The sequence below is a fragment of the Magnolia sinica genome, unplaced genomic scaffold (genome assembly GCF_029962835.1).
Source record: "Magnolia sinica isolate HGM2019 unplaced genomic scaffold, MsV1 ctg348, whole genome shotgun sequence".
Classification (NCBI taxonomy): domain Eukaryota; kingdom Viridiplantae; phylum Streptophyta; class Magnoliopsida; order Magnoliales; family Magnoliaceae; genus Magnolia; species Magnolia sinica.
In genome coordinates this window covers 365,787-384,997 of record NW_026682814.1, presented here as the reverse complement: position 1 = coordinate 384,997, position 19,211 = coordinate 365,787, and the positions used below count along the sequence as shown (strand labels likewise).

At 39.4% G+C, this 19,211-nt stretch overlaps 1 protein-coding gene and 1 pseudogene across 1 annotated transcript; both read left to right on the top strand.

Annotated features, from left to right (window-relative positions):
- The first annotated feature begins 4,200 nt into the window (after positions 1–4,200).
- On the top strand, positions 4,201–8,762 carry LOC131236267 (probable LRR receptor-like serine/threonine-protein kinase At3g47570). Its single transcript, XM_058233390.1, has 2 exons — positions 4,201–6,941; positions 8,329–8,762. Exons 1-2 carry the CDS (start codon positions 4,250–4,252, stop codon positions 8,760–8,762), a joined length of 3,126 nt encoding a protein of 1,041 aa, XP_058089373.1. The 5' UTR covers positions 4,201–4,249.
- A 3,722-nt stretch (positions 8,763–12,484) lies between these two features.
- On the top strand, positions 12,485–18,188 carry LOC131236241 (signal peptidase complex subunit 2-like; annotated as a pseudogene).
- The last annotated feature ends 1,023 nt before the right edge of the window (positions 18,189–19,211 follow it).

Sequence of the window (19,211 nt, the reverse complement as noted above, 5' to 3'; positions counted from 1 at the left end):
ATCCAACTGATTCAGGCCGACGACGGACAACTGACACTAGTTGGGCTACATGGGATGCTTGCACCCAATATATGCCGATTGTGTCGTAGTCCGCTTAAGTCAGCCGAATTAGTCCACTAGTTGGCCAACCATGTATGTTCACCATGTATGGTCACGCCTGCCTGAATCTAAAGCACCCCATACTTTTGAGAGACCTATTGATAACCGTTAGTGATATGATCCCACTAAGACTCATGAATTAGGCATGGTGGAATAGGACACCGTGTCCGAGCTGTCGGTTTATGCTGGGGTGACGAGCCTCCCCGTAGTGACCAGTGAGCAACCAAGTCTTGGGAGCCAGGCATGGTGGAATGGGATACTATGTCCATGCTATCGGCCTACGCTGGGGTGATGAAGCTCTCCGAGTGACCAACGAGCACAGGATGTGATAGGTCCTTGTTTAAACGGCCCCCGTCAAATTACCCGGCCGATGGTTCTATGCCAGAGTACTGTTCAAACGACCCAGACACGAATGGAATTGGGTGACGAGCCATTTTCCTTGTGGTGATTTGGTTATATGACAAGCCTGCACCTCAAAACTGAGTGATTATACTCGGTGTTTAGGTGATGACCCATACCGAGTTGATCCTCATACCTTTGGGTATTATGCCTTTCCTTTGGAATTATTGATCTGTGAGATAAATGGGTGATACCTAAATTTAGATCATGGATCGCAGGCTTAGATCTACTACGGGCGCCCTAGGCTAAGTGATCTGGCTAAGACCATTGATTAAATTGAGGTGTTTCAGCTTCCCAAATCTTATTGGATGAACGAATTTAATTAAATACTCGGCTAACATGAATATTCATGGCATTGCATTAGCATAGGTTGGAGACTTGGCAGTCGAGGTCGCATTGATGGAGTGTTGGGTGTTATGAACGTTAGATGGTGTCGCTTGAGGAAGTATTGGATGATGAGGGTATGCATCATATTATAATACCATGCATGTGCATTAACAAGATTTTTTAGGAACTATATGCTTACTTTGCTTTTCATTAATTATGCATGTAGATTTGATAGTTTGTGTAACGTAATGTTAATGGAACCACTGAGTTAATCACTCACTCCCAATCTGTGACAGTGTTTTAAAACACCAACTATGCGATATTATCGATGCAGGTACTATCGAGATTTCAGATGGATAGGCTTAGAGTGGCTTGCACAACCGACGTTGTATTTTAAAGGATTGGACCAAACTGAAAACTTGCACTATAATCATTTTGGGTATGTATATCGTGTCTTATATAATCTTCATTTGGGTGGACATCATATTTTAATTATATTGTTACTGTTAGTTCCATATTTATTTATTTTTGTTATCTCTACCTCGCTTTGGGTCTACTAATTTGAATTGTGCTACTCTGATTGCTCGTGTGAAAAGCGAATGTGAATGTGAACGAGGTCATACATGCATTTTATTTGGTTAACACCCGAAAACTCGAGATCGGAGTCTTTACACTCGGGTGCCGATTTTTGGGGTGTTACATAAAGCCTTGCGTTTGTAGGTGAACTTATAATCTTATTAGAAATGATTTTTGTATCTATGGTAGAGTACGGACTAGGTGGTGAGGCATCAACACAAGTAAATGTCTACCGTTACCGAATCCTTAGTTGGAGATGTTCTCCGGAAAGAGGCTCACCGATGACTCATTTAAGGGGTCCTTTGGCACCATGGATTTGGGGGGATTTCAAATCCCTTGTTGTTTGACACCATAAAGTAATGGGGGGTTTCAAATCCCCTCAAAGAGGGGGTTTGAAATCCATAGTGAGAGCTTTGATTACATTTAAAATCCTTCCAATAGTTGCATGTGTAACATGTATGTTACCGGACTATTATTCTATTAGGCACATGGCTTGGCCCACAACAATGTCCCAAAACACTTATATTATCAAATGCATCACTATAATACTTTAATATGATGATCAGTACCGTCCAAACATTGTTCATGTAAATCAATGGTTAAAAATCTTTGGTTAATCACTTGGACATGATTTTGTGATTCTAGCCCATCCGATACTTGGAATTTCATTATTTCGGGCAAAGCATATATTTCAGTGGGCTTATTACAACTATTGTGTTAAACATTACATACATTCACTAATTAGAGATATTAAAGTTGATTAGTAATTAAATTAAGTCCATGTAAATATCTCATGCATAGTTACTTAAGGTGCCAAACACAATAGGAGGATTTCAAATTCAGGGGATTTCAAATCCAGGGGCCAGGTTACGGATCTAGGAGTTCCAAATCCAAGCTCCCAAACAAGCCCTAAAGATTATCTGACCTTTCATCAATTAGCTAACATGTCATATCCCGAACGAGTGATGGAGATTGCAGATCAACTGTTGCTCTCAGAAGGAGAAACTATCGACACGGGAAGCAAGTTCCAGGGGTGCTTGGTTTTGGCATTCAAAATCAGTTTATTTTTCTCGGTTGGAATTGGTGGGACCCACAATGTGTTTAAGGGCCTCCAGGTTCTGCAGAAAGCACAATATCGTGCACTATGCATCTGAATTTCTTTCAACAAACCAAATACAACAGCAAACCAAATGCAATGGTATTTTGCACTACAAGAAACTACAGTCTGTTCCACCTGAGATTGTATCTGCTTCATTTTTGGGACTATGCATACAATAAGCTATCAAAACAGATGGATAGTGTGGATGTACAACACATAAATTTTTAGTGGGCTCCACGGTCAGGTTCGCACTCACCTGATTGGATCCTGGGTCCCAGCTAATCTACCTCCTCAATTAGAGGTGTGCATCAAGTCAAGTCGGACCTAGTTAGGGCTGATCTGACTTGATCCGGTTTTGAAATAGTCCTAACCTGAATTCAATCCACTTGGTACCGAGTTTAGCATGCTTGACCTGATCCGAGTCCGGATCTAGCCTGGACTAATCTAGACTGAGTCTGACTCGATCACAAGTATCGAGTCAGGTCAAGTGCTGCAGGAATCCACGGGCTGAAATCACAACTCAAAACTTAGATTCACTTGTTAGAATTGCAGCCTCTCCATCAGCTGCATGGCATCTCAGATCTGAAACGTTGGAACTGGGTTTTTTTAAAAAAAAAAATATATGTATGAGTTGAGTTTCAGAGCGAGTCGAATCAGTACCGAGTTGGATTTCGAGTTGAGTCGAGTCAAGTTACTGGGTGACTCCAACTTGATTCGGTTTGAGTTTGGACTGGACGAAGCCAACTCAGTTCATATCAACTCACCCACTCGGATCAAATTGAGTAGGACAAATCAAGTTAGCCGAGTCGAGTCATCCTATGCCTGAATCTGCTCCTGATGGTGACCCAGATCCAGCCAGGTGAGTGTGACACTCACCGTCGAGCCAACCTTGATGCCTATCCATCCGTTTTAGCAATTTATTTTAGGGCCTGATTCAAAAATCAAGCAGATAAAAATCTCAATTGGACCACACTACATGAAATAGTGGTCATGGAATGCCTGCCATTAAAAACTTCCTTGAGTTCACCATAATGTTTATTTTCCATCCAAGCTCTTGAAAACTTCACACAGACCATAATTGTTGAATGAAGTGACTGAGAGAGTCTACCTTCTTGACACCGTTTGCGCAGCAGAGAGCTTACGTGTCAAGCTATGGTTGGACATAGAGATGGTAGGGCCCAGATGAAATTGAAAGCCCCACGCGAAACACATATACCTCCGCATCTTTCTTCTTTTCTTTATTTTGATTTCTATATATTTAAACGGAAGTAGTGTTGTCCAGTGGAACGTTAAATTATCATATTACTCATCTAATGGTGAGTATGAATTACGTGAGGCAAGGAAAGTTGTGCTAGTGGACGTTAAATTATCATATTACTCATCTAATGGTGAGTATGAATTACGTAAGGCAAGGAAAGTTGTGCTAGTGGACGATTAAATTACCATATTACTCATCTAAATGGTAGGTGACCTCTTTCGTCAAAAGCGCGTGGGTGCCTAAAGAGTAAAGACCACAAAGAGGAATCATGAAGCCCGGGACTAAAGGCATTCACAAATGGACGGACGGTTTGGACATAAGATATACATTATGGTGGGACCCACGGAACATAGTGCCGTCAACACACCAGCATGCAATCCGCTTCCGTTTCCCGTCATATATATGAGCTACGAGCTACAAATATTGTAGGTGAGTACAACTCATCACTGCATTACTGTTTTTTCTTCTTCATCATCCCATCTCCTATCCACATGATGGAATTCCCACGTTCCAATCTCAGGGTATTATGGTCATTTATCCTCTTCCATGCAATCCTTCTCTCCTCCATCAACCGCTGCTCACCCTCGGTATTTACGTTGAAAAATGAGACAGATCGACTCGCATTGCTCGCATTCAAATATGGTATTTCCGAAGATCCTCTTGGAATCTTGAGTTCATGGAACGATTCTCTCCATTTCTGCGAATGGAAGGGAATCACCTGCAGTCGCCGCCATCATCAAAGGGTCACGAGCTTGAACCTCAGGGACCACAGCTTGGTGGGTCACTTATCACCTCACATTGGAAATCTCTCTTTCCTGAGAAGAATCGATCTCTCCAACAACAAATTCCAAGGCCAAATCCCTCAAGAAATAGACCGTCTATTCCGGTTGCAGTATCTCAATCTGTCCGTAAATTCACTGCAAGGAGAAATTCCATCCAATCTGAGCCACTGTTCAGAACTCATAACCATTAACATCATGCAGAATCAGCTGGTAGGAGAACTTCCTACTGAGCTTGGCTCTTTGTCAAGGCTCATTGTTCTTAACGTCTACAGCAACAATCTCAGTGGAAGCATCCCACCTTCGTTGGGGAACCTTTCCTCTCTCACCACTCTTGATCTAACATCTAACATTTTTGACGGGCAAATTCCAAACCAGCTTGGTCAATTGGCAGGCATTATCACTTTTCGAATAAGTGGAAATCAGTTATCAGGTACGATTCCACCATCGATTTATAATCTCTCATCCATCCAAGTGTTTAGCGTGACAGCTAACCGGCTACAAGGAAGCATTTCCCCCAACCTAGGCCTTGTGTTTCCACACCTGCGTCGGATTCTTGTAGCTGGAAACCAATTCACTGGAACGCTGCCAAATTCATTGTCCAATGCTTCAAGTCTCGAAGCTGTTGATTTTAGCTCCAACAGTTTTAGTGGACACGTGCCTTTGAATCTGGGAAGTCTTTCACGTCTCTACCATTGCAATATCGAGAAAAATCAGCTTGGAAGCAGGGAAGGTGATGACCTGAGCTTCCTCACTTCACTTACCAACTGCACCCGTCTGAAAGTTATAAGTGCAGCTACCAATAATCTCTATGGTGAGTTGCCCAGCTCTATTACTAATCTCTCGACACATCTAAACTGGCTCCTTTTAGGAGGAAACAAGATATTTGGAATCATTCCCAAGGGAATTGAGAATCTCATTAGCTTGTATGATCTGGATCTGTCAACGAACTCCTTGAAGGGTATTATTCCAGATGCTATTGGGAAGCTTGACAAGTTGCAAGTCTTGAGATTGTTTCAAAATAAACTTTCAGGGCGAATCCCATCTTCAATTGGTAACATCACTCGATTGAGCTTTCTCTACTTGGATGGAAATGGTTTCCATGGAAACATACCATCAAGTTTTGCAAATTGGGGATTTATGGAAGAATTGTTCATTTCTCGAAATAAGCTCAATGGTACCATCCTCAACCAAGTTGGCGCAGCTATAATAGGCCTGGATCACAATTCATTCACTGGGTCTCTCCTGCTGGAAGTTGATAACTTAGAAAATATTCGGGGAATGGACGTCTCAGAGAACAAACTATCAGGTGAAATTCCAAATACGTTGGGAAAGTGTCAAAGCATGGAGGTGCTTTATATGCATGGCAACTTGTTTCAAGGAACCATTCCAGAGTCCCTAAAGAATTTAAAAGGTATCAAAGAGCTAGATCTTTCGCGCAATAACTTGTCTGGGCAGATTCCAAAGTATCTAGAAGAATTTCATTTCTTACAGTATTTGAATTTGTCGTTTAATAATTTTGAGGGTGAAGTGCCCAAAGGAGGAATCTTTAGAAATGCCAGCGCAATTTCAATTGTCGGAAACAGCAAACTCTGTGGAGGTATACCAGAACTACAATTGCCAGGCTGCCCTAAGCAAGCTTCTAAGAAAAGAGGAAAGGCTCTTACTCACAGAGTAAAGGTCACAGTCATTACCGTGGTTTTATCTTCGTTTCTCCTGTCGTGTATCATTGCAGCTCTTTATTGGAGAAGAAATTCTCCAAAGAAAGCTTCTTCTCCATCTTCCACAAAGAATCAGTGGTTACAAGTTTCTTATGCAGATCTCCTTCAAGCAACAGATGGGTTTTCTTCGGCTAATTTAATTGGTGTGGGAAGTTTCGGTTCTGTATATAAAGGACTTCTAGAATGCTTTGAAACACTTGTTGCAGTGAAGGTACTCGACCTCCTACAACAAGGTGCTTTTAAAAGTTTTGCAGCTGAATGCGAAGCATTAAGAAACATTCGGCATCGAAATCTTGTCAAGATCTTAACGGTTTGCTCCAGCACTGATTTTAATGGCAATGATTTCAAAGCTCTAGTGTTTGAGTACATGCCTAATGGTAGTCTGGAGAAGTGGTTGCATCCAAATGTAGATGAACAACCTCAACCGAAGTGTTTGAATCTTACCCAAAGGCTAAATATAGCCATTGATGTGGCTTCAGCATTAGATTATCTTCATCACCATTCCAAAATACCAATTGTTCATCGAGACCTAAAACCAAGCAATGTTCTTCTCGATGATGATATGGTTGCCCACGTGGGTGACTTTGGTTTAACAAGATTCCTCTCAGAAGCTACAGAAGGTTTCTCCCAAAATCAAACTACCACATCTGGGATTAAGGGATCGATTGGGTATATTCCACCAGGTAAGGTTTTCAATCCATTTTTAATAACAATATGCATAAAATAATCTAATTGATGGATATTTTTAGGTACATTAGTGTGTGTGTGTATAGTTACCTAATGTCTTAAATTTGTTTGCAATAGAGTTTGTTGATGCCAATAACATATGTTGGATTTTATTGGAATTTTTCATAAAAATTCTTGTTGATTGTTAGACAATTTTAGAGGTTGCTACTCGAGAGTATTGAGGGTTCTTCGATGTCATCGACTAGTTATTGATGGCGGTCAATGTCATTGAAGGTCCCATCGAATAGGTGTGCAGCATTGCTTAAGTGTGCAATTTATTTCTTATTTCGGTTGCAATAGTATATATACAAAGTGTAATTGGAATTAGGGTATAAATTAGGGTTTTTTAAACGTGCTTAAGGGTTTGAGAGGATTTTTTTTTTTTTTTTTTAAAAGTTTGAGCATTTTTTTTCTTGGAGCTTTGATTGCTAAGATTTCATCTCTTGTAACTTCATTTTTTTTTTATAGTGCATTATTGCTTTGTGTTGTAGTTTTTTCCCCACTTAAATTTGGATGGCTTTATGATTGAATATGTTTGTACAATCATGATTACCTTGTTAAATTTCTCTCTGTGTGCTTGATGTGAGCCCAAAATTTGAGCGGTCCATGTGATGTAACACCCCATGAAACTCTAGCACGCAACTTTTACCCTGATCCAAAATTTTGGTGGGCCATGGCAAAAGAAAACAGTTTCCTCTCTTGATTTACATCTCTCTTTGCTATGGCCCACCAAAGTTTTGAATCAGGGTAAAAATTGGTCCTTAGGAGTTTCATGGGGTACTGCATCACATGGACTGTTCGGATTTTGGGCCCATGATACGTGTGTAAAGGTGTATATGTGCGCGGGTGAGCATGTGATTGACAGCATGCACTTTTGTGAATGGTGGTGATCATCTGGTCAAGGTGATTTGATGGGCCTCAACAATTCTTGGTAGACCCACTTATATCCAATGGTACACGATGGTTAAATGTTGGGTAGATTGGACCCCACATGGATTCACACTGTAACAAGGTACCAACAATTGTTAGTAGATTATTTCTCTAACTGTAATACACTGTTTGTGTATGTGTGTGAAAACAGTGGATTTTTTTTAATCTATTTATAGGATATTTTCTTAGGACTATTTGTTATGAGAAACCATACACTCATAATACAAAGGTTGAAGAAATATATGTGTTTAGCAGAATTCCTTATTCCCCGCTATTCTAAATTTTGGAAAAGGCAGAAATGTTAATTATTTAAATGAAATATTCCCTTTCTCTCTCTCAATATCTAATCACTTTTTTTTATCTTTCTTTAAATAGATGCCTAACATTCAAATATGTGATATTTGTAAATCGTAGAGTATGGGATGGGCGGGAAGGCGTCCACACATGGAGATGTATACAGTTATGGGATCCTTCTACTCGAGATGATCACTGGAAAGCAACCAACTGATGACATGTTTAAGGACAATCAGAGCCTTCATCACTTTGCAAAGTCGGCTTTTCCTGAACAAGTAATGGAGATTATAGATCCAACACTTCTCTTAAAAGGTGCTGAAGCTATTCAAAACAGTGAAAATCATAATAATTTGAGAAATAAAATGGATGATTGCTTGGTTTCATTGGTCAGCGTTGGTGTATCATGTTCTGTAGAATCGCCAAAGGAACGAATGAAGATGAGAGATGTTGTCATGGAAATGCATGCAATTAGAGACTTATATCTCGAGGTTGGGATTCACCGACAGAGACAAAATAGGCCCCTCTTGTTAGGTGAGGGTTCATCTTACCTCTGAAACTGCTAATATTAGATTAGTACATAGTTACATTGAAGAAGATTCCGGCATAAAATAAAACTGTTTGATATTTTTCTTAAGAAGCTCTAGATATATATTGTTTAGTGTTTGAATCTAAGGGGAAGATGTTTTCTTCTTCTTCTTCTTCTTTTTTTCTTTTTTTTTTTCCTTTCTTTTATATATCTTGTTTTAGACAGGGTAATTGTATTAGAAATATAATAAGAGAAAATGCTTATCAGAATAAAGAGAATATTGGGTACTAAGATACTGAATCCTCACAAAATTTTATATAACCTACTCCAAAAATACCATTATAATCTTACCAAGTATTCATCAATGGCTTTGCTTGTTGATCTGGAAGGTGTGCACGCACATGAAAGAGGTGGATATTGAAAGAAATAGTACCAACAGCCCATAGTGTCCAAGCTGTTTTGGGCCTGGCCTACTTTTGTGGGCTTTGAAACTTTGATTTGGGCTGGGCTTGAGCTTTTCATATACACATTGGGCCAAATCTGGGCTAAATTTCTGGTCTGATTAGTGTATGGTTGGGCTCATGCCCAGGAATGCAGCTTGATTAAAGAACGGGCATTGATGGAGACTCTGCCCATTCCCACTTGCCCTTGCCATATTTTCAGTTCAGGAAACATTCTTGATAGGAGAACCCTATTTATGAACTAACTCAATGGGTTTGAACCCATAGCTCAATGGCATACAACCTATCTTTCAACGATGAGGTCATGAGCTTAAGTCTGGCCTATGAACCAGAGCAGTAAATGGCTCAGTGAAGCATGTCCAGGTCTAGCCCTGTAGCTATGTACTTGTGTAAATGCCCCAAAAGACCTGAATTAGGGTTCAACAATCATTTCAGTACATGAGGTGGCTGGTTTGGTGAATCTAATGTGATAGAAATGCATTAGATGTTCCCGTCAATGAGCAGCAATAGCAAGAGAAAGTGCATCTGAAGGGAATATTGTGGAAGCAAATTCAAATACAATCAACTAAGACAAAATCAAATGCAAATAAAAACATGTTAAGAATACACAAATTTATGTGGAAAAACCCTCTCAAGCAAAAACTATGGTACAAAGCAAGAAGTAATCCACTACAAAATGATATTACAAGATATATAGAACTTACAACGATGAGACTGCCCATTCCCAAATTTTTGGTCTGATTAGTGTATGGTTGGGCTCATGCCCAAGCATACAGCTCTATTAAAGAACGGGCATTAATGGAGAGTGCCCATTTCCCACTTGCCCTTGCCATATTTTCGGTCCAGGGAACATTCGTGATAGGAGAACCCTATCTATGAACTAACTCAATGGGTTTGAACCCATAGCTCAATGGCATACAGCTTGTGTTTCAATGTTGAGGCCATGAGCTCAAGTCTGGCCTATGAACTAGCTAGAGCAGTAAATGGCCCGGTGAAACATTTCCAGATCTGGCCCATTAGCCATATATTTGTGTAAATGCCTAAAAAGACTTGAATTAGGCTTCAACAATCATCTCAATACATGAGATGGCTAATTCAGTACATGAGGTAGCAGGTTTAACTGATCTAATGTAATAGAAATGTATCAAATGTTGGGAATATTGTAGAAGCAAACTCGAATTCAATCAACCAAGATAAAATCAAATGCAAACAAAAATATGCTGAGAACACATAAATTTTACATGAAAAAGCCTTCTTAAGAAAATATCAAAGTACAAAATGACAAACAATCAACCATGAAATGATATTACAAGAGCTAGGGAACTTACAACAATGAGAACTCCCTTCAAATCACTCAAAACCTAACTTTTGCTCTATATAATCCTTAAGAACATTTTAACATTCACTTAGAATACTCTAAGTCCCAATTGCACTCGATATATATATTATCACAACTTGAATTGAAAATAAATTACTCAGTGCTTATGCAGCTCTGCACGTGCCGTCAATTTATTAACATCAATCGAGCAATCATTGATTCGATCAAAGACGCATGTTTGATCAATTGAACATGCTAAAAATATTTCAATGAAAATGAGATATTTTTTGAATTACTATTGATCGATCGACCCAATCATCGATGAACATGTCCAAAGTGTCAAGAGAGCAATCTATCTAATTTTAGGGAGGTTCAATCTATCGAGCATTACTATCAATTGATCAATGTCTTCTACATAAATTGAAGGCATCCATTCAACATCCGACTACTAATCTTAAAACCATGGTTTTACCATACCTTAGATTCGAAGTGGCGAGCAGCACAAAAGGGCATAGTATGGGGAGGCCTCCCTTTAAGAAATCCATAGAGTTAGATCACGTTTGACCAAATCTGAGTTGACTTTGACAAGTCGCATCAGACTCGCCAAGTCTTAAACCATCCGTCAAGCCTAGCCCATAAGCTGGCATCGCAAATAGGCCAACCTATAGCTTGTCCAAGTCCAGCACCCCATGAACCATTAACCCGTGTCATTTCCTGCACGACCTGAGTCGACTCGGTCCAGGCCTAGCTTACCGGATCAAGTTCGAGCTGACTCGGAGAAATCTCATCAGGCTCATCCAAGTCATAAAACCATGGTTCAAGCAGCCCATGTGCTATTATCTAAAATGGGCTAGCCTATATCATGTCCAAGTCTAGCCTATGAATCAAGGTCCACGCCCTGCATGACCCAAGTCAGGTTCAATCTAAGAACTCCAAATCTAAATCACCAATGCCAAGCTAGTTGCGCCAGGCCATGCATAACCCTCGGCCCCGCATTCAACCAACAAGCCACGAAGGTCAGCCCAAACCAAACCCAAAGCTGGGTGGGCCCATTTCTGATCCAGCCAGGTAGCTGATATCAAAGCCCTGTGGTCCCCACCATGATATATGTGTTTTATCCATGCCGTTCATTCATTTTTCTAGCTTATTTTAGGGCATGAGCAAGGTAGATACAAAGCTCAAGTGCACCCCACCACAGGAAACAGTAGGGATTGAATTCTTCCCTTTAAAAACTCCTTAGGGCCACAGGTGTTTTGGATTAAGCTGATGTTTGTATTTTTCCATCATCACCATCTTGTCTGACCTTATGAACATGTTGGATAGCAAATAAACTTTATTGTGGGCTCTGAGAAGGTTTCAATGGTGGCGGACCCCACTATTTCTTGTGGTGTGGTCCACATGAAGATTTGGATCTGCCTCATATTTTGGGCTCATGCATTAAAATGAACGGGAAAAAATTGGAGGGCCAGGATGGAAAAACACATACATCATGGTGGGGCCCACAGCTTTGACACCAACTAATGGGCTGGTATTGAGGTAACCGGCTAAATCAAATCTTTTATCGTACCCAGTAAACTCTGTTGGGCCCACCGTGAATGTCTGTAATTTATCCATGCCATTCATCCATTTTTTTAGCTCATATTAGAGGTTGAGATTAATATTGAAGTATATTTAAACCTTAAGTGGACCACACCACAGGAAATAGGGGAAATAATGATTTCCACCGTTGAAACCTTACTAAGGTCTTTATTTGTCTTCCATCCTTTTTGAAGGGAAAACACACTTATCAGTTTGATCCAAGAATTTTTCAACGGTAGAAGTTAAATTCACAATGTTTATTGTGATGTGGTCCACTTGAGGTTTGGATATAGTAAAATGGATGGATGGAGTGGATAAAATGCATCAGTCATGGTGGGCCCCATAGAGTTTACTCAATACACAGTCTGCTTCCCAGCCCTATACTGCGCTCCTTCCTCTAAGCATTGGTTGCGTGCGAGTATTCTGTCTTCGGACGGTGGAAATAGGAAAAGCTAGAAAGAAGGAAGAAGAAGAATGAGAGATGGCGAGCAACGGCAGCAGCTCATCTCCCAAACCCAACCCTAAAAAAGCTAATTTGATGGATCCTCATTCCATCAAACACCTTCTTGATGAATCTGTCTCCAAGGTTCCAAAACCCTATACCTCCCCCCTCTCTATCTATCTCAATCTCTCTCTTGCATTTCTAGGGTTTTCAGAGACTTTACATGAGGTTCTAACTCTTCTCTTCTTGCAGATCGTCACCGGCTGAGGATACACCGAAGACGTGCATCTGATCAACATCAGATTGCTTGTGGGAACGGTCATCATAGCCATTGCTCTCATCGCGTAGTTCAACCGTAAGTTCCCGGAAAACAAAGATTTCCTTATCGGATGCATCGCATCATATCCTTCAAAACCTAATTCTTGTACATCTCTCGGAGAATAAATCATCTTCTTTTCAGTGTTTTTGCAGTGTAATCTATCTATTGGAAATTAGATTGTTTTTATTTTTATTTTTATTTTTTTAAGATCTTTGACTCCTTTTTGGTAAGTATATCATCTTCAACAGATTGTTGCAATTGATCATCTAAAAAAAGGAGAAGAATGCGATCCTTTTCACTTATCCTCTTCCAGTGTGCTCTTCTTCTTCGTCTTCTTTTTTCAGGTTTTAGGAAAATGTCAAATTTTTTCTTCTGTGTTCTTTTTTTTTCTTTTTTCTTTTTTCTAACAATGGGGAAATATGCAATTTGGGTTGGAATTATAGTAGCATTTTCACATGGGTAGACCGTTCATCTGGTGGGCTTTATCGCAGATGCTTGACACTGCAAAGGTACTTCTATTAGATAATTTTAGCTATTCAATAATTGACTTGCAATTGGATGGGTAAAAGGAACATAAGAGAAGGCCAAGGGGTGATATGCAATAGACAATTACCATTAATGAGGTGGATGTAATTGTTTGATGGGGTTTGGTCCGTCACTCGTCCATGGTGGGGCCCACCAGATGGAGGCATGTTCTGCTGAGCATTGTGTGACCCCACCATTATCTTCTAATTCAATTGTGAGATTGATAGAGTAGAACTTTGTTTGATGCAACTTATACAATATTCAGCTATTATATATTAACTAATGAAATCAACTTATTTTAAACACTTTGATTGTTATCATAGCAGTAAGATTTCTAACACGGGTTTAAAGCTTCTAGTTGTGAAAGCTCCCATAGTTCATGCTCTAGTTAATGCTATTGGATTGGTGAAGCATGGTGAAAAGTCAAGTTTTTGACAGAAAAATCATGTCAACTTGGGAGATTGGATGACTGAATTTTGTAGACAAACTGATGGTGGTGGTGTAGAAATTTACAAAAAGCAAGGCTAGGAGGGTGATTGGCATCAATCAAGAAGATGGTTGTAGTGTTCAGACCAGGGAAAGATTAATTCAAGTGTTCAGACCAGGGAAAGATTAATTCAAGAGATTCGCAAATTTTGGCTAACCTACACATTGGATGTCCAAACCAACCCAACTCGACATAATCTTGTTTTTCCTAGTTTTGATTGACAACAAAGCTTCTCAAGATGTGTTAAAACAAATGCAACTCCAAGAGCAACTGTATAAAGTATTACCTACTTGCCTCTAACAACAACAAAACAAACTAGATTCCTTATCATATAAAAATAATAATAATAATAATAATAAAAAGATTCCTTATCATATTAACCAACCAATAACCCAATGGGAACAATTTTACCGAAATCGTCAATCTTCCTATCTTTTCAATTATGAATCTTGCTATCTGGATTATGGGTCATTTGCAATCCAAAATGCTATTTTGACTGATCCACAAGTATTTTTCTATAAACTAGACTAGAATACCTTGTGATGTCGATCTATATTCACAGTGAAGAGATTTATACATTGATTTATGAAATAGAATGCATATGTAATATTATGCATGTGGGCCTTTGTAATAATAATATTCCTTATTTCATGTATAAATTGCAGTATTGATTCTTGTATAAAACTATGCTATATACCGAGTTATGTGCCGGAAAAACGTACATGATCCTTCCCCTACCCCTCGTCGTTTAAATATTAGTTTTCAATTTTAAAAAATTAATAATTTCCACTCATTTGATATAAAAACAATTTTTATTTATTTAATTTTTTTTTTGCATTCAATCAATTGTTAAAAAATAATATTAGATAAAAATATGTACAATTAAACCACTAAATTTGTATTAAAAAACAATTCTTAGACTAGAAAAAACATGATTTTCCACCATATTCTAAAAAAAATAAAAATGTGAAGGCAAGTCCTTTTACGAAGGACCATCATCTGTCGCAAAAGCAACTGAAAAGCGTCGCCATTTGGTATTTTGGGCGGGAATTTGCAATTGAACAAAATCTGTCACGAAATCAAAATTTGCGACGAATTTAGTCCGTCGCAAACTTACGACGGACCAAAATCTGTCGTAAATACGTCGTAAATCAGATTTTAGCGACGGATTTTGGTCCGTCGGAAATTCCACGATGTTTGGACTGGATTTTTGAGGGGTGTAGCGACGTACTTTTTCCATTAGCGACGGATTATCCGTCGCAAAAATTCGTCGCAATTCCACAATTTTGGCGTAGTGCATTGGAGGAAGTAGTGTACTGCTTGCTTGTTCTTGTACCATGTATCGAAACGAATCGTGATCCAGTTAACATAGTGACACTTGAAACTAGGCCCAACAACTCAATAAGTTGTATTAACATAAACTGACTTTTCAAAAGGGAGGTATATTGATTGTTTCAAGTTATGTGATTTGGAAGAAATCCATTTTATTGATATCCTTTTGTGTTTCATTGTTTGGAGCGCGTTGATTCTTGATGGAAGGTAGATTGTGAAGTAATAGATTTTTTCTTTAATTGCTTAATTTGATAATGGATCAAACTCATGGTTTAAATGTTCAAACTTGTGCCTGATTCCATGCTGCCTCAAAACTTGATTCATTACCCAATTCAATTTCTTTCAAGCTTAAGAATTGTTACTGTGACGTTGTTGCCTTTGCAAATTAGACAGAATATTTGTACTCTATCTCTATGTGAATTAGCCATGGGTAAACAAAGTCTTTAGCCTAAAGGTGATATCTTGGAACTCCGGTGCAACTTGGTTATCAAGTCAATGAGACATTAACACCTAATTCGTAACGAAATGGACAAGATTACACCCACAAGAATAATTGAATAGAGAGGGAGATATACTTTATTGATATCAAACTTCATCTTACAATACTTAAGAAAATCTCACATATGGAAAATTTTGGAATGCCTACCTCCTACACCAACCCCTCTTTTATAGACCCTAAATGAATCTTCACTGAGAATTCCCCAAAACTAAGAGATTCATTTCAAACCAATCTAATCTACCCAAGATGGTTGGACTTGTACTATCTCTACGATGAATCTTCTTCTTTAGCGGAAGCTGGTGGTGCCTATGCATCAACTCAACACAACCTTTGTTGGGAGTCAATTGTAGATGATGTCTCTTTCGCTTGCACTTTTGTTCGTGCCAACTTATTTGTTGTAACTTAAAATTTCTTTGTGGATCCTCAAATATTTGCCCCAGTTTCGTGCCACAATCATCTTTTGCAAAAGTGCTTTAATTCAAGTACTAAGGCCTATTTTCATGTTTATCAATGTGGTCGCCACCATTAATGGATCCATCTATTGATCCATTAATGAATCTATCCATCTATCGATTCATTAATGAATCTAAGTGTAGGTCCAACATTATTGCATCTTCAAATTTCAACTTCTCCTTTGACTTTATAGATCTCTTCATCATTTTCAACTTTCCCTTTGACTTTCTAAACAAGTGGTATGTGGCAAGAAAGATGGTACAGTGCCCCAAGTTGTGGTATTGTTGCCTATAGATGATCAGTTCTTCTAAAACTAATGCAAATCCAGTTAAATGCTCTAGCCTGATCCATTACCTAGATATGTAGGATCCTAAGGTGGAACCATTTGATGAAGTTTCAGAGGTTTTAGGTGTCTTGGATTCTCCATGAAACTATGTTGCTGATGCTCTCCCTCCCTCCCTCTTCTTCTTCTTCTTCTTCTTCTTCTTCTTCTTCTTTTTTGAGATGTGAATTTTCAGTTGCAATTGTTGTGTGCAGGGATCATTTAACAGCACTGGACTGATAGTATCTTCCAAGCTGCCAAGATTCTCTGACTTGTATACACTGTCCGTCACCAGCGTAGATCCAAAATCTATTTCTGCCAACAAACCAGTCCATTTCACAAAGAGTGTCACCAAGTGGTTAGTTCATTTGATATATTTTCAAATTTCTCCTTCTAGGGATGGAATGCCGGAATCCTCGTTTTGGCATGGAGTTATTGTACTATGCATGAGGTGTATCTACTGTAAGCTTGGGTTTTCAGTTTGTACAAGTGGGGATGCACATCAGAAAAGAAAAAAGATTGTACAAGTGGTGATCACAGTCCAATAATTCCAAACTGTTGATATTATGGGTTGTATTATGAATTCCAGGTGCACCAAAAATTCTCCCACATTGGTCATGACCGTTGAATCTTCTGTCATTGTTCTGTTGTATTTTTCTCTGTGGACCATTTCTCTTTTTTACTGTCTGCCTACTGGCAACCTCTAAAGGTTATAGGATTTCCCCATATTTGGCGTATGGCCAACCAATATGGGATTTCCCTGTATGGGAGACTCAGTATATGGGCTATCAATACAACAAAAGGTTATAGGATTTCCCCATATTTGGCATATGGACCAACAATATTGGATTTCCCTGTATGGGAGATACACAGTATATGGCCTATCAATACCACAAAAAGGTCATAGGATTTCCCCATATTTGGCATAGGGACCAACAATATGGGATTTCCCCGTATGGGAGATACTCAGTATATGGTCTATCAATACCACTAAAAGTTATAGGATTTCCCAATATTTAGCATATGGACCACCAATATGGGATTTCCCCACATGGAAGATACTCAGTATATGGGCTATCAATCACGAGCTGCCCCATGGATTTGAATAATGGGTTCAATGGTCACTTGTACAAACAGAACCTAAGCATGCCATAGATTTTCTCAAGCTGAGCATTGTTTAATGCCTCTTTTATGTTGCACGGGTTGTTATCCCATTTTATATAAGAATCTGACTTAGAATGAGTTGAACAATTTGATCACGATCCATGAGTATGGATGAACTTATGCAAGAGAGTATAAATCATTAGCACTCATAGATCCAATTGGTAGAATTTGAATGTTTCTTTGATTTGCAGGTTTACTCGTGATGGGATTCTGGTGGAAGGTCTGTTCTGGAATGATGTTAGCAAACTGATTGATGATTGTAGTGGAGATTCTCGAAAGAATAAATGAACTCGAACAGGACGAATTGATATGACGCGACAGGTCAGACAGCAGTTTGCGCTTATCCCTTGAAAATTTTAAGGCAATTCGAATTCTACTGGTTTTACAGAACTCAAAAGTTCATAGGATTCATGGCCAACCATTTCTCTGGACATCTCTTTGAAAACAGAAATGAATATGTAACTTCTCTTTCCTACCGAGACCATTTTAAACCTTCACACCTCTTAAATGAGGATGACCACAGGCAGCAGCCCAGGTGGTCCACCTTCCTTACAGGCCTGGCCTACCATGTCCCATGTTCGGCCTTGATATTTAGGCTTGTGCGTCCACCAGGGCTGAATTTAGGCCCCATATAAAGAGCCTGCCCGGATTCTATATCTTTTATTCAAGCCTGGGCCAAGCTCAGAGGTGCAAGGCTATTTTTATGACTGTGATCTCTCCGCATGCTAGCCCATGCATAGTAAATATCTTGAATTGGCAGATCATCTGAATATTCAAGGCTTGTTTCAAGATAGTTGTGGTACTGGCAAGGAGCCTCATAAGCCACATTGATCAAATGTCCTCCATGCAGTAGTCAGGCACTTGCCAAAACCATTGATCAGTTGATCACGGAATTTTGGCATGTCTATTGCAGATTGTTGAGTTGCTCACTCCTTAAATGCAGTCTCTTTCTTTGTCATTGCTGACCTGTTGCACCATCAGTCCATCTATTGACAGGCAGTTGTTTGGATAACTAGGATTATCTCAATTGTCATGATTTTTTGGTTCGCCGATTGGGTACTACCCCTGTCATCCCTTAGCTAGGAATGGAAAGGGCTTTGAGTCCACTGTGATGTATGGGTTTTATCTACACCATCCATCCATTTTGCCACATCATTTTAGGGTACTAGCCCAAAAATGGGCAGTTCCAAGGCTCAAGTGGATCTCACAGGGGGGATTAAAAACCCACCATTGAAAAAGTGGGGATTAAACACCTACCATTGAAAACTTTTTGGGGGCCACAGAAGTTTTGGATTAAGTTGATATTTATGTTTTCCCTTCATCCAGGTCTATGTGACCTTATGAACAGGTTAGATGGCAATTAACCATCACAGTGGGCCCTGGGAAGGTTTCAACGGTAGGTCTCATTATCACTGCTTCTTCCTGGGATGTGGTCTACTTGACCCTTGGATCTGCCTCAATTTTGGGCTTGCACCCTAAAATGATATGGCAAAATGGATGGACTGTGGATAAAACCCATACATCATGGTGGCCCTTTAAAGCCCCTATCTGTTCCTAGCTAGGGTCAGGCGGGGGTG

Coding starts and splice junctions, on each gene's coding strand:
- LOC131236267 (XM_058233390.1), top strand. CDS start 4,250: ATGATGGAATTCCCACGTTCCAATCTCAGGGTATTATGGTCATTTATC. Junction 6,942..8,328: donor GATTGGGTATATTCCACCAG/GTAAGGTTTTCA, acceptor TGTAAATCGTAG/AGTATGGGATGGGCGGGAAG.